The sequence below is a fragment of the Scheffersomyces amazonensis genome (assembly GCF_036850825.1).
Source record: "Scheffersomyces amazonensis strain UFMG-HMD-26.3 chromosome Unknown RJT21scaffold_1, whole genome shotgun sequence".
Lineage (NCBI taxonomy): Eukaryota > Fungi > Ascomycota > Pichiomycetes > Serinales > Debaryomycetaceae > Scheffersomyces > Scheffersomyces amazonensis.
The window spans coordinates 614,786-627,193 of NW_027042741.1; the positions used below are offsets into that span (position 1 = coordinate 614,786).

General features: G+C 31.3%; 8 protein-coding genes across 8 annotated transcripts; 4 read left to right on the plus strand and 4 right to left on the minus strand. All coding sequences in view use genetic code 12, as the record gives it.

Moving 5' to 3' along the window:
* Window positions 1-314: 314 nt before the first annotated feature.
* On the plus strand, window positions 315-1,781 carry RJT21DRAFT_116915 (ribosome biosynthesis protein). The gene has a single exon (XM_064880524.1). The coding sequence runs from the start codon at window positions 492-494 to the stop codon at window positions 1,659-1,661; it is 1,170 nt and encodes a 389-aa protein (XP_064740645.1). The 5' UTR covers window positions 315-491; the 3' UTR covers window positions 1,662-1,781.
* Window positions 1,782-1,859: 78 nt separating this feature from the next.
* Window positions 1,860-4,117, plus strand: RJT21DRAFT_8842 (uncharacterized protein). The gene has a single exon (XM_064885568.1). It carries the CDS (start codon window positions 2,059-2,061, stop codon window positions 4,060-4,062), a length of 2,004 nt encoding a protein of 667 aa, XP_064740646.1. The 5' UTR covers window positions 1,860-2,058; the 3' UTR covers window positions 4,063-4,117.
* Window positions 4,118-4,172: 55 nt separating this feature from the next.
* RJT21DRAFT_3936 (uncharacterized protein) lies at window positions 4,173-4,817 on the minus strand (the record flags this gene model as incomplete). Its single annotated transcript, XM_064884421.1, has 1 exon — window positions 4,173-4,817. One exon carries the CDS (start codon window positions 4,815-4,817, stop codon window positions 4,173-4,175), a length of 645 nt encoding a protein of 214 aa, XP_064740647.1.
* A 158-nt stretch (window positions 4,818-4,975) lies between these two features.
* Window positions 4,976-6,270, minus strand: RJT21DRAFT_116917 (uncharacterized protein). Its single transcript, XM_064880525.1, has one exon. It carries the CDS (start codon window positions 6,197-6,199, stop codon window positions 5,063-5,065), a length of 1,137 nt encoding a protein of 378 aa, XP_064740648.1. The 5' UTR covers window positions 6,200-6,270; the 3' UTR covers window positions 4,976-5,062.
* Window positions 6,271-6,442: 172 nt separating this feature from the next.
* On the plus strand, window positions 6,443-7,356 carry RJT21DRAFT_116918 (uncharacterized protein). Its single transcript, XM_064880526.1, has one exon. It carries the CDS (start codon window positions 6,556-6,558, stop codon window positions 7,300-7,302), a length of 747 nt encoding a protein of 248 aa, XP_064740649.1. The 5' UTR covers window positions 6,443-6,555; the 3' UTR covers window positions 7,303-7,356.
* AGM1 (phosphoacetylglucosamine mutase) lies at window positions 7,357-9,184 on the minus strand. The gene has a single exon (XM_064883221.1). The coding sequence runs from the start codon at window positions 9,006-9,008 to the stop codon at window positions 7,395-7,397; it is 1,614 nt and encodes a 537-aa protein (XP_064740650.1). The 5' UTR covers window positions 9,009-9,184; the 3' UTR covers window positions 7,357-7,394.
* Window positions 9,176-9,828, plus strand: RJT21DRAFT_8833 (uncharacterized protein). The gene has a single exon (XM_064885565.1). The coding sequence runs from the start codon at window positions 9,274-9,276 to the stop codon at window positions 9,742-9,744; it is 471 nt and encodes a 156-aa protein (XP_064740651.1). The 5' UTR covers window positions 9,176-9,273; the 3' UTR covers window positions 9,745-9,828.
* KAR9 (Kar9p) lies at window positions 9,829-12,235 on the minus strand. The gene has a single exon (XM_064885566.1). It carries the CDS (start codon window positions 12,124-12,126, stop codon window positions 9,913-9,915), a length of 2,214 nt encoding a protein of 737 aa, XP_064740652.1. The 5' UTR covers window positions 12,127-12,235; the 3' UTR covers window positions 9,829-9,912.
* Window positions 12,236-12,408: the final 173 nt, after the last annotated feature.

A 12,408-nucleotide genomic window follows, 5' to 3' on the forward strand; every position in this document is an offset into this window, starting at 1 on the left:
TCAAACGGCTGGTCGGTCACATGATCTCATCTGACCATTTTGAGTGAAAAATTCTTTTGTAGTATACTATATAATTTTTTTTTTTAAATACCGACTAGGTTAAATTACCATTAAAAGCCTGAGATTAATTGACTGGAAATAGAGTAGAAATGTCAAAGAGATCGGCAGACGATACCTTAGACACAGCCAAAGGTTCATCTCTGGTGAAAACTTCAAAGGACTCATTGCCAACTAACAATGGTCAAGAAGAAAATGATATTGAGATGGGAGAATTTGAAGATCCATATGGTGATGAATTCGAAAGTGATGGAGAAATTATACAACTTGATGAAGAAGATGATGAGAATTTAGATGAAGAAGATGCGGCTAAGAAAATCGAACAAGCCGAAAAGGAAGAAGAAGAAGAACCTGAATCAACTATTTATCTTCCTCATAGATCAAAACCTTTAGGTCCTGATGAAGTATTAGAAGCTGATCCTTCAGTTTATGAAATGTTACATAATGTTAATTTACCATGGCCATGTTTAACTGTTGATATTTTACCTGATAATTTAGGAAATGAAAGAAGAACTTATCCTGCATCAGTTTATGTAACAACTGCAACTCAAGCTTCTCGTAATAAAGATAATAATTTAATTACTATGAAATTATCTTCATTAGCAAAGACTTTAGTTAAAGATGATGATGATGAAGATGATGAAGAAAATGAAGATGATGAAGATGTAGATCCAATTATGGATAGTGAATTAATTCCATTAAAGGATACTACAAATAGAATAAGAGTATCTCCTCATGCCTCTCAAACAGGTGAATATTTAACTGCCACTATGTCTGAAAGTGGTGAAGCATTAATCTTTGATTTATCATCTCAATTTAAAGCATTTGATACTCCTGGATTTATAATTCCAAAGAGTGCAAAAAGACCAATACATACAATTAGAAATCATGGAAATGTCGAAGGTTATGGTTTAGATTGGTCACCATTAATTAATACTGGTGCTTTATTAACTGGTGATTTATCTGGTAGAATCCATTTAACAACTAGAACTACTTCAAGTTGGGTTACAGATAAAACTCCATTTTTTGCATCTCAATCTTCTATTGAAGATATTCAATGGTCTACTAGTGAATCTACAGTATTTTCTACTGCTGGTTGTGATGGTTATGTTAGAATTTGGGATACCAGATCAAAGAAGCATAAACCTGCTTTAAGTACTTTAGCTTCTAAATCAGATGTAAATGTTATTTCTTGGTGTGATAAAATAAGTCATTTATTAGCTTCAGGTCATGATGATGGATCTTGGAGTGTTTGGGATTTACGTAATTTTAGTGCTAATCAAACTCCAAGTCCAGTTGCTAATTATGATTTCCATAAATCTCCAATTACTTCTATATCTTTCAATCCATTAGATGAATCAATAATAGCAGTTTCATCTGAAGATAATACTGTTACTTTATGGGATTTAGCTGTAGAAGCAGATGATGAAGAAATTTCCAATCAAAGAAAAGAATCTAAAGAATTAAATGATATTCCACCTCAATTATTATTTGTTCATTGGCAAAAAGAAGTTAAAGATGTTAGATGGCATAAACAAATACCTGGATGTTTAGTATCTACTGGTGGTGATGGATTAAATATTTGGAAGACAATTTCAGTTTGATCACTGAAACTTTCATAGTTAATGTAATTTGAAGTTAATACTGTATACTAGTCATGCTCTATAATAGCATTTAATAACGCTTTAGATAAATATATTACGATGAATTCCCTATAATAAAATTATCCCTGTAGTAAAGTAATACCTATACTATTATAAACATTTAATCCAAAATCGTCATTACCTTTTCCATATTTAGAATAATGTCTTGGATGCAGATTTTTCCTCACAAATGGTTGGCCGCAAACCTTTTTCAACTTACTTCTTTCTGCATTAGACTGCAAATGCTCGGTTGATAAAAACCCCCTAATCTTCGCAGCCAAATGCTATAAATAGCAGCTAACTCCAATAATGTTAATTTCATATTTATTTATATATATATTTATTAGAGCTATTCAAGATGAAAGGTTTAGCAAGACTAGCTGTTGTTTTTGCTATTTCTAATGCTTTTTATGTTCACGGAAAGTACTTCGATGAGGAATATGCCATATTTGGTAAATCATCAAGAATTACTAATAAACGTGAAGATGATAACTCTGGAAAAGCTTGGGAAGACGAAAAATGGGGTGGAGCTGCATGGCCTGGTGTGCCAGAAAATGGTTGGAAAGGAAATGGTTGGGGTAGTCTGAGCTCTTCAGTACCTCTGAATTCTACTACTGGTTGCGGAGGTTCATCTTTGTTGGAGTCGACGCTACCATCCTCTACTACTGAATGTGAAACTAGCTCTTCATTAGTAGAAGAAACTTCATCTAATAGTACAACTACCATCACCAGTACCATATATACTACTTTAACATCATCTAGTTCATCAAATCCTTCTTCGGCAATTGAAACTACATCTACTTCTTCTACTGAAAGCACAGTGACTACAATTCAAACAACAGTCATTACAATAACTTCCTGTGGTACATTAGGTCCTTGCACACCAGTAGTTGTTACTACAGGACTCACGACAGTGACTTTAGAATCTACTGTATATACGACATACTGTCCACTTACAGCTACTTCTGAATCTCAAGCTCAATCAACAACAGAAACTGTGACTTCTACTGAAACAGAGGTTACTACAGGAACTTCAACAATATCAGAAGAAACTACAGAAACAATTACAGATACAAGTACTATTATTGGAACTATAACTACAGAAGAAACTCAAGTTGAAACTGAAACTGTTACTATTATTTCATCAATCACGTCAACTTTTGTGACTATTACAGAAGTAGTTCCATCAACCACTGTTGTTACCATTACTACGTGTGAAGGAGAAGGAGGTTGTGCTAGTATTGTTTTGACTACTGGAGTTACTACTGTATCCATTGAAACCACTATTTATACTACTTTCTGTCCATTGACTACTATAACACAATCAGTTACTTTAGTCTCAACCCAAGAAGTTACCAGTGTTGTCACAAATATCAAATCAAGTATTGTGACTGTCACGTCTGAAGTATACACCACAACTACAGGGGAAGTTATTACGCAAACATTTGAAACAGAAACAGAAACTGTGACGGAGACAGAAGCTACTGAAACGACTGAAATAATAACCACTGAAACAGTCGGTACAGAGACAGGCACAGAGACAGAGACTGTAGGTACAGAGACAGGTACAGAGACAGGTACAGAAACTGAGACTGAGACTGTAGGTACAGCAACAGCTACTGAAACAGGCACTGAGACTGGTACTGAAACTGAGACTGAGACTATAGGTACAGCAACGGCTACTGAAACAGGTACTGAGACAGAGACAGAGACTGTAGGTACTGAGACTGGTACTGAAACAATAGGAGCCGAAACAGGTACAACGACAGTAGGCACTGAAGTAACTAATGGGCCCTCTACTGTCATTATAACGATAACCAGCTGCGAAGAAGAAAGCTGCACTACAGCCTTGGTTACGACAGGTTTGACCACAATCACCCAAGCAACCACCGTATATACAACATATTGTCCATTGAGTAGTATACCAACTGAAGCTCCAACAGAGGCCACCGAAGAAGCAGGATCACCTGGAGAAACCCAAGTTGGAACTGCTACAACAGAACAAACAGAGAATACAGAAGTAACACAACCTGCAGCCGGTGAAACAGGAGGACAGCCCAATGAATCAATACTATCTGCAATAGAAGAAGAATCGCCTGCTAATGAAGCACCTATACCGACAGAAGTTAATTCTGTGGCGCAAACAGCATCACCAACAGAAACTCAGATAACCGAAGTATACTCCACGGAAGAATTGCCTTCAGTTGCTGAGCAAACAAGTCAAGAAACTGTTGCTGCAGAGTCAGTTTTGCCTCAAATACCCCTTGAACCAAGTGTTCCACAAATTGCTCAAGCAGTTCCTAACTTTAGAATGACATTAACTTCATTATTGCCCGTTTTATCACTAATTTTCTTTATTTAAATGAATAAATTATTATTCATTATTTTTCCAAAACATTTTCGGTTGCATTCTATATCCAGTTTGCTTATATTTTTTTGACATAAAATGATACCCATTTTGACTTCTATTTTTCAATATTTATGCTTTAATTTTTCCTTTATTTCAATTTGATTGATTGAGGTTTGCAATTTTCGTAATTTATCTTCTGTATCAAGCCAGAATTGATTTTCGGTAACCACTAGGTTCATATATTTTTCGAATACAATAATGTTTTTAACTACTAATGCATGAAATGTAGAACTTATCCACTCTAAATCGTCTTTTCTTGATATGATTTTCAACATATCATCATTGAAATTATGAGTCTTATCTTGACTAGAATCAATGTAGTTAATTAATTTAGTTGTATCCAATGTTGATAACTTAGTCAAATTGTCATAAGCTTCTTTGATAGTAGTGTAGTTCAAAAGAAGCTCAGTTCTCTTGTGATGAATATCTTTATGTACTTGATCTTGATCTTGATCTTGATCATGCTCATGAAGTTGTTTCGCATTCCTTTCACGAGGGATTATCTTTTCGCTATCCCACAATCCCAATGACTTGAGCATTCGTTGGAGTGAATCAAACTCAGACGTTTGTTGGTAAACATCTTTTACTCGTTTCTGTAAATGTGAAACTTGCTCAATTAAAGTAGATTCAGTTTCTGAACCTTGGCCAATTGCAACTTCAAGTACATCAAGCCTTCTCGATATGCTCTCATATGTTTGTTTGTCCATTGTATGTTTCGCTAAAGAAGTACTCACCATGTAGTGCTTACGCGTTTTCCCCTAATATTTTTTAAAGACAATCTGCTGGGGGGACCCTGTAGTATAGACAACTATCGTCTCTTCTGAACAACATTATTATCGTAGAGGATGGTAAATATCGCGAACTCTTTATAATGCCTATTTGCCTATTTTAATTAATGCCTATGGAAATATGTATGCTACTAATGCTAAATATATGAACCATCTAATTACTATTACTCTTCTTCACTAACACTTAAATCATCATCTCGCTTATCATCACCTACAAAATCTCTTAAACTAGTAGGTTTGCCATCAGATTTCCAATTTGTCGTGAATCTATTCTTTTTTGTTGGCTTAACATCGTTACTAACATCGATCTTTATACCACCAAAATTAAGATCATCAGCATCACTCTCATCACTATCAACTGTGACCTTTAAGGGACTAAGTTCTGTAAGAATTATATCATCTTCATCATCTTCTTCTAAAACTTCTTGTAATTGATCTTCTAAATCTTTAAAATCATCTTCTATTTCTGGATCATCACTTACTTTTTCTATAACTTTTGCTCGAGGTTGAGATTGCTTTTCTTGTTTTGTAATTACAGATTCTACTTTCTGAGGTTGTCTAATATCCTTAACATCAGTCTCTTTATTATCAAAATCGATAATTGGGAAATCCAGATTATCATCTTTATCAGAGTCATCATCTAAATCATCGAAATCAGATTCATTAATAATCGGTTCTTCTAATGGGGTATTATTGGCCGTTGGAGGCCTCTTCGAAGATACATTAACAAGTGATTTGGGTTTAGAACGAACTGGTGAAATGGTGGATGTATTAGAATCACTTTTCTTGACCTTAGCCATTAGTGTTGACGTAGAATTTACTATTGGAGCTGGTTTTGGAGTTGAATCTCTTGGTTCTATCTTTTGCTTTAACTTCTTTGACCTTTTAGTAGGAGATGATTTAGCAGTCTCTTGAGCTTTATCCCACTGTTGAATTTTTGGTAAGAGTTTGGAAACATTTCTAGACTTACTTAATCTATAAGTTGTCTGTAATCTATTTAATTGTAAAGTATTTGATGTATTTGAAAAAGAAAGGAAATAAGAATCATTATTAACATTCGATGATATTTGAGGTATTGCTTCAAATATTATAGGTTTATCATCACCTCCATCTACTGAACTAGCCTTCATTAGACAATCTTTATCACTTTGATATAATCTAAGTGGTTTAGATTGATCCATTGAATCTGGTATAAAATTATATCGTAGAGCTATATTACTTCCAAATCGATTAGTAGAATTTGTTGGTACATCTATCAACCCTGAAAGGTCGATATCATATTCTCCATCTGCTAATGACATGACCTTATAATCAACTAAATGTTTTTATTGTAATTAAGTACCTAACTTTTACTTACCTTACCTTAAATTCATATACTAAAAATAATTACTATAGGGTTACAGCAAAGAATTGTCTCATATCATTTCCTAATTGGGACGGCCTGCACACTGACTTTATTTACAATTTGGATCATTACGATCATAAATTTACAACCAGATAAAAATTGCGGGATCGAATCTGCGACCTATTTAACTTAGTGATGAGGCTGATCCCAAGCAATTAGATTAGTAAGGCAGTCTAAGTGGGGATAAAGTAATAAAGTAATAAAGTAATAGAAGAACTATTTTGTTTATAAAGAGATTTGACACTTTATAGTATGCAAATTAGAGCGTTCACGCCAGGAGCTGGAGCTGCCTCGGCAACTGCAGCAGCAGCAGCAGCTCCGGATATATCATTATTTCATCCTAAAGTATTATTATTATCAGCTGGAATAAGTACTTCAATAATTTTAGGATATAGAGTTTATAGGAGATATATTAGAAGAATTCGAACGTATCTTGATATTACTCCTGAAATTTTAGATAAAAATCATCGATTATATGGTTATGTTACAAGAGTTGGAGATGGAGATAATTTTCGATTTTATCATACACCTGGTGGTATATTATTAGGTTGGGGTTGGTTAAGACAAATACCTACTGGTAGAACTGCATTAAAAGATGAAACATTAATGATTAGATTATGTGGAATTGATGCTCCTGAACGAGCTCATTGGGGGAAACCAGCTCAACCATATAGTGAAGAAGCATTAAATTGGTTAAATGATTATTTAATTGGAAGATATGTTTCAATAACTCCTTATTCAATAGATCAATATAAAAGAGTAGTAGCACGAGCCGAAGTTTGGAAATGGAATGGTAAAAAAGATGTTAGTGCTGAAATGATTAAAAGTGGATTGGCTATGGTATATGAGGGGAAAGTAGGAGCAGAATTTGGTAATAATGAATCATGGTATAGAACTTTAGAATCAAGAGCAAAATATTTAAAGAAAGGTTTATGGTCATTAGGTAAAAAGCTTACAACTCCTGGTGAGTATAAAAAGATACACTATAGAGGCGAATAAAATTTTCGTTCGTTATAAATGTGTTAATAGTAAATCTCAATCTCTGCATTTTTTAATAATTTATTTTATATAGAATTCATTAGTCTATTTATTCATTTAACAAGTTCTCCAACTAATTTAGATAATTCTTCTGTATTTTCTTTAGTATTGGCTTCAGCATATACTCTTACAGCATCTTCTGTACCAGAAGCTCTTACAAATGATCTACCATTAGGATATTTTTCAGTTAATGCATCAATCTTAGCTTGAATACCAATTGGTTCTACAAGAGTTCTTTCAGCATTAGTAGTTTTAAAAATACTTCTATCAGGAACAATAACTTTAGTTAATTTATTAGGTAAATCAGTATATGATTTATTCCAATCTTCTGGACTTAATTTAAGAAAATGAAGAATTATAAGTACAGATAATAAATCAGCAATTGCATCACCAACAGCTTGATTAATTAATTGAGTAAATTGTTGTAAAACTTTAATAGAAATAATTTCTTTTTCATTAGTTTCATCAGCAACATATGAAAAGATTTTCTTTTCAGTTTCGGGATTAAATACAACTGTACCATGACCATTAGCTTCAAAATAAATTCCAACATCGAATTTTTCTGCTTCATGATGTAAATGTTTAACTCCAGTTGGTGTACAACGAACTGGAATTTTTAAAGTTTCTTCAATATATGTAGTTGAAGATCCATTAGCATAAGCAGTTTGAACAACTCCGATATTTAATTTTAATTTAGTTTCATCAATATTTTCTAATAATTGTTGAAAGAATAAAGCAATTAATGTTGCTAATTTATCACCATCTAATAATTGAAATTTTCCATTAGAAGCTTGATAATAACAAATTAATCTATCAGCATCACCATCAAATGATGCATATAATTTATTTGGTTCTGGAGTTTCTACATTCTTTGGTAATTTTTGATTAGTTTTAACAAAATCAGCTCCACAATCAAAATTTAATAATTCTGGTTTATTATAAAGATCATTGACTGATTTAAATGAAATTTCATTTGATAAATATTGACTTAATAATTCTTCAACTTTTGGAGCTCCAACACCATTAGCAGAATCAATTGTAATATTAATTTTATCATTTTTAGAATTACTTAATTGGAAAATATTCTTAAATGCAGTTGATATTTTCTTATAATAACCTATTTCAGTTGGTTCTCCAAATGGTGGATCATTTAAAGTTCTAGTTAAATAATGTAATTGAGGAGTTGTTAATAATCCAAAATCATTATAATGAGTATTTGGTACTGATTTAAATCCATCAATGGTTGAATTTGATAATATTGGACTTGAATCTCTTGAATCTCTTGCAATTATAACATTTGATTTAGTTTGTAAATCAATATTAAGTTTAGTAGCTAATTGATTAATATTATTAACTAAATCTTGAGGTTCAGAATTAGCTAATAATGTAGCATATTGTTCCCATTCAGCAACTAACATATTACCTAAAGGATCAACAACTTTAACTCCATTATCAGGTGGTGGATTATGAGATGCAGTGACCATAACTCCAATGGTTTTACCACCCAATTGTTTTGATCTTAAAGATGCTAAGATTCCTACTGTATAATTAACATAGTCTAAATCACTAGCTTTAGTACGGAAACCTGCAGTTCCATAAGTAAATTTTAAACCTTGAGGTTTAGGATGTTTCCTAACAATAGCACTAACAGATTCTTCTAATGACATGATCAATGCTTATAAGTAATTAATATTTACCAATGGGTATAGAAATCTAAAATATAATTCTAATTCTAATTCTAATTATAGTTGTTGAATATGAAGTTGTTAAAATTTCAGTTTATATAGTGGATCGAAAAAAAGGTAAACAAAAACTTTTGGTGATGATGGTCTACTTCTTTTTTTAGAAGACAGTTAACCAAGTCAAGAGTAACAAAACAAGAAGCTAAAGTATAGCCTATAGTTTAATAAAAGTGAGTGCGAATTTCAGAATATGGCAGGAGAAAATAGTAAGTTCAAGAACTCATCATTTCATCGCGAAGGTCGAAAGAATACTGTTAATACAACTAATGGAGTTCGAATGGATTATACTCCAAAGATTGAACCAAAAGATTCAGAATTTATTCATGAATTAGTTGAAACTGGTAGACCAAATTGGAAGAAAGCTCCAACTGAACTTCGGAAACGATATAATGGAATTTTTTTAATCCTTATAGCAATCCCCCTTATTGTTGTACCGTCAATAGAATTCTATAAAAGATTAGAAGGTAAATCAACTAAAAAAGTTAGACAAGGTGAATTACTTGATAATAAAGAAGTTAGAATATATAATGAAACAGAGAAATGGCAAGAAGAGAAGGAAAGCTGGGTATATAAAATATTTGGTAAAGATTTCTTCTTAGATGGATTTACCAGTAAGACCATGAAACGGGATAAACATGAAGCTAACGATAAGAATAATTAAATGAAAATTAAATGAAAATTAAATAAAATCCAAATAATTGATTGGTGTATATTATTACAAAAGGATACAAAGTTTGTATATAGAAATGAAATGAAATAAATGAAATGAAATAAAATAAAATAAAATGTTGTATATATGTATGTAAATAATACATTACTTATTTCATAATTATATTTTCTTCTTTGTTAAAAGTGACTTTGTTGAAGGCAAAAGATGGGCATCATCAAATCTCGAACCAAGTGATGAATTAGGTCTTTCAGGTGATGTACTATTATATTGAGCTGGTGGACTATTAACGTATGATAAGTTTGGAATCTTCATTGAATGTAAAGAACCCATTGAAGAACTTCTTGATCGTGAACCTATAATATTGGTTGCAGCTGCATTTTTACTTGGTCTTCTGAATACATTTATACTTTCAGCTAATATTTCTCCTGATACAACTCGTTTTGAACTTGTTGGAGATCCAAGAGTTGTTGAATTCAATTGACTTTTCTTTAGTTGAGTTAATGGTTGCCTTTCTAAATTGGCAAATGCTTCAGATCTTGCTTGATCTCTTTCTGGTGAATGGAAAAGAGGATGAGAAACACTAATACTAGGAATGAGTGATTTAGGGTAGGTACTGAAGAATTTCTTCTTTATTGTTGGATATCCAAGATCACCATAGTTTATAATAATTTTAGGAATCTTTGATGGTTTGGGTTTTAATTTTGGAGTATACTGTAGCTTTACCTTTGGTGGCAGTTCTTCAACAGTTTTTAGGATATGAGGTTCTTCAAGTCGAACTTCTTTAATAGACTCTTTATGACTTTTGATTCGTAGTTTTTCCATCTCTAAATGAAGATTATCAAAGTTATGAGCAAATTTTGGTGTCTTGTTAACTAAAGTACTTTCATCATCATAATCAACGTCTTGGAAAACATCTAAATCATTTATACTTAGTAAAGAATCTCGAATATTTCTTGAAATAGGTGGTGGTACATTGGAATGACTAAAGAAGTTTCTGACTCTATCTTCTTTATGTATACTAAAGGGTACACCTGTAGTTTGAATAGTATCAATACCAAGATTAACACCAACACTTTCTACACTAGATATTGTTTTTGAATGATTTGGAGGTGCTGGAGAAACAGAACGTTGACGACCAGTTTGAAATATCCTAAGTCCATTTGAATCTAGTTTTGCAGAATTATTTTGAACAGATGGTACAATGGACGGAATAACTGATGATTGAGGGCTATTAGATTTTCCAAGAAGTTGACGATTTATCGTTTCCCATTTAGGTAATAAATCCATATTAAATTGATCAATTAATAATTGATCTCGAATTATTGATTCATGAAAGGCTTTATTAATTAAGATTATAGAATTTGAACATAATTTATAAGTATAACCTAATTCATCATTAAATTGTTTATCATTTAAACTTGATTCTAATAAATCACATTTAGATATTATTTGTTTAACTAAATATTGAAAAATCTCTAACCATTTAGAATCTAAACTTTCTCTTTTTAAATATTCTAATTCATTTTGTAAATATATCCAACGTTTATGTAATTTTTCATGATGAATTAATAATGATTGACGAGATAGTATAAATGAATTACCTGAACATAATTGATTAAATTCTTCAATTTTTAATGGGATTATATCAAGGGATATTTTTAAAGGTTGAATTCTATTTTCTAATTGTAAATAACCTTGATATAAAAGTTCATCAGTTTCATTAAATGTTGGTAACCTTATAGATTTAACTGATATATTATTAACTGAAAATATATCTGATATTTTCATTTTTGATATAATTGTTTCTAAATTAGGTAATACTCTTTTAGGACTTGAAAGTTTTGATTCTCTTAATTTAAAAAAGATTTTTAAACAATCTTCAGTTTCTTGAATAATTTGTCGTATTATATTATCAATTTCTTTAAAATTTATTGATATTTCTAAATTTCTTTTAAACATAATAACAAATTTTTTAACATCTAATGTTAATTCACTTGCTTGTTCAAATTTTGTAAATAATAATCTGGCTACATTTGTATGATCACCAGTTTCTACTACCATTATTAATTGACCAATTATATCATCAATACTAATCATATTTCTATCTAATTCAAGAATTCCATCTTTACCATCATAATACCATGCTAAATCATTATTTAAATTAATATTTGATTTTCTAATTTGATTAAAAATTCGTATTACTTCCTTTAAATATATTATAATATCATCTAATATTTTATTAATTTTAATTAATTCATGTTGCAGTAATTTTGTATTATATGATGGTATATCAATTAATTCATCAAAGAATGAAAATGGTGGTATGGTTTGCAACAATTCACAGAGTCTAATATCATTCATAATTCCACTCATTCTAATTCCTCCACTCTCGTTACTTTACAACTTTCATTTACTCTTTATTGATTTAATAATATACTATAGATATTTCACAAATCACAATTTATATACACCTGTATCTCTGTGCCTTAAGGTTGTAAACTTAAAACATTTATGTAACTAGTTTGTAAACATAACAATGTGCAGCATTACGGAGAAGCTGTATGCAGGAGACAAGAAAAAAGCGGCATGGATGCTTTGGATTTTAATTTTTAATTTTTTATGAGCAGAGATGAGAAAGCGATTGCAAAAGTATTA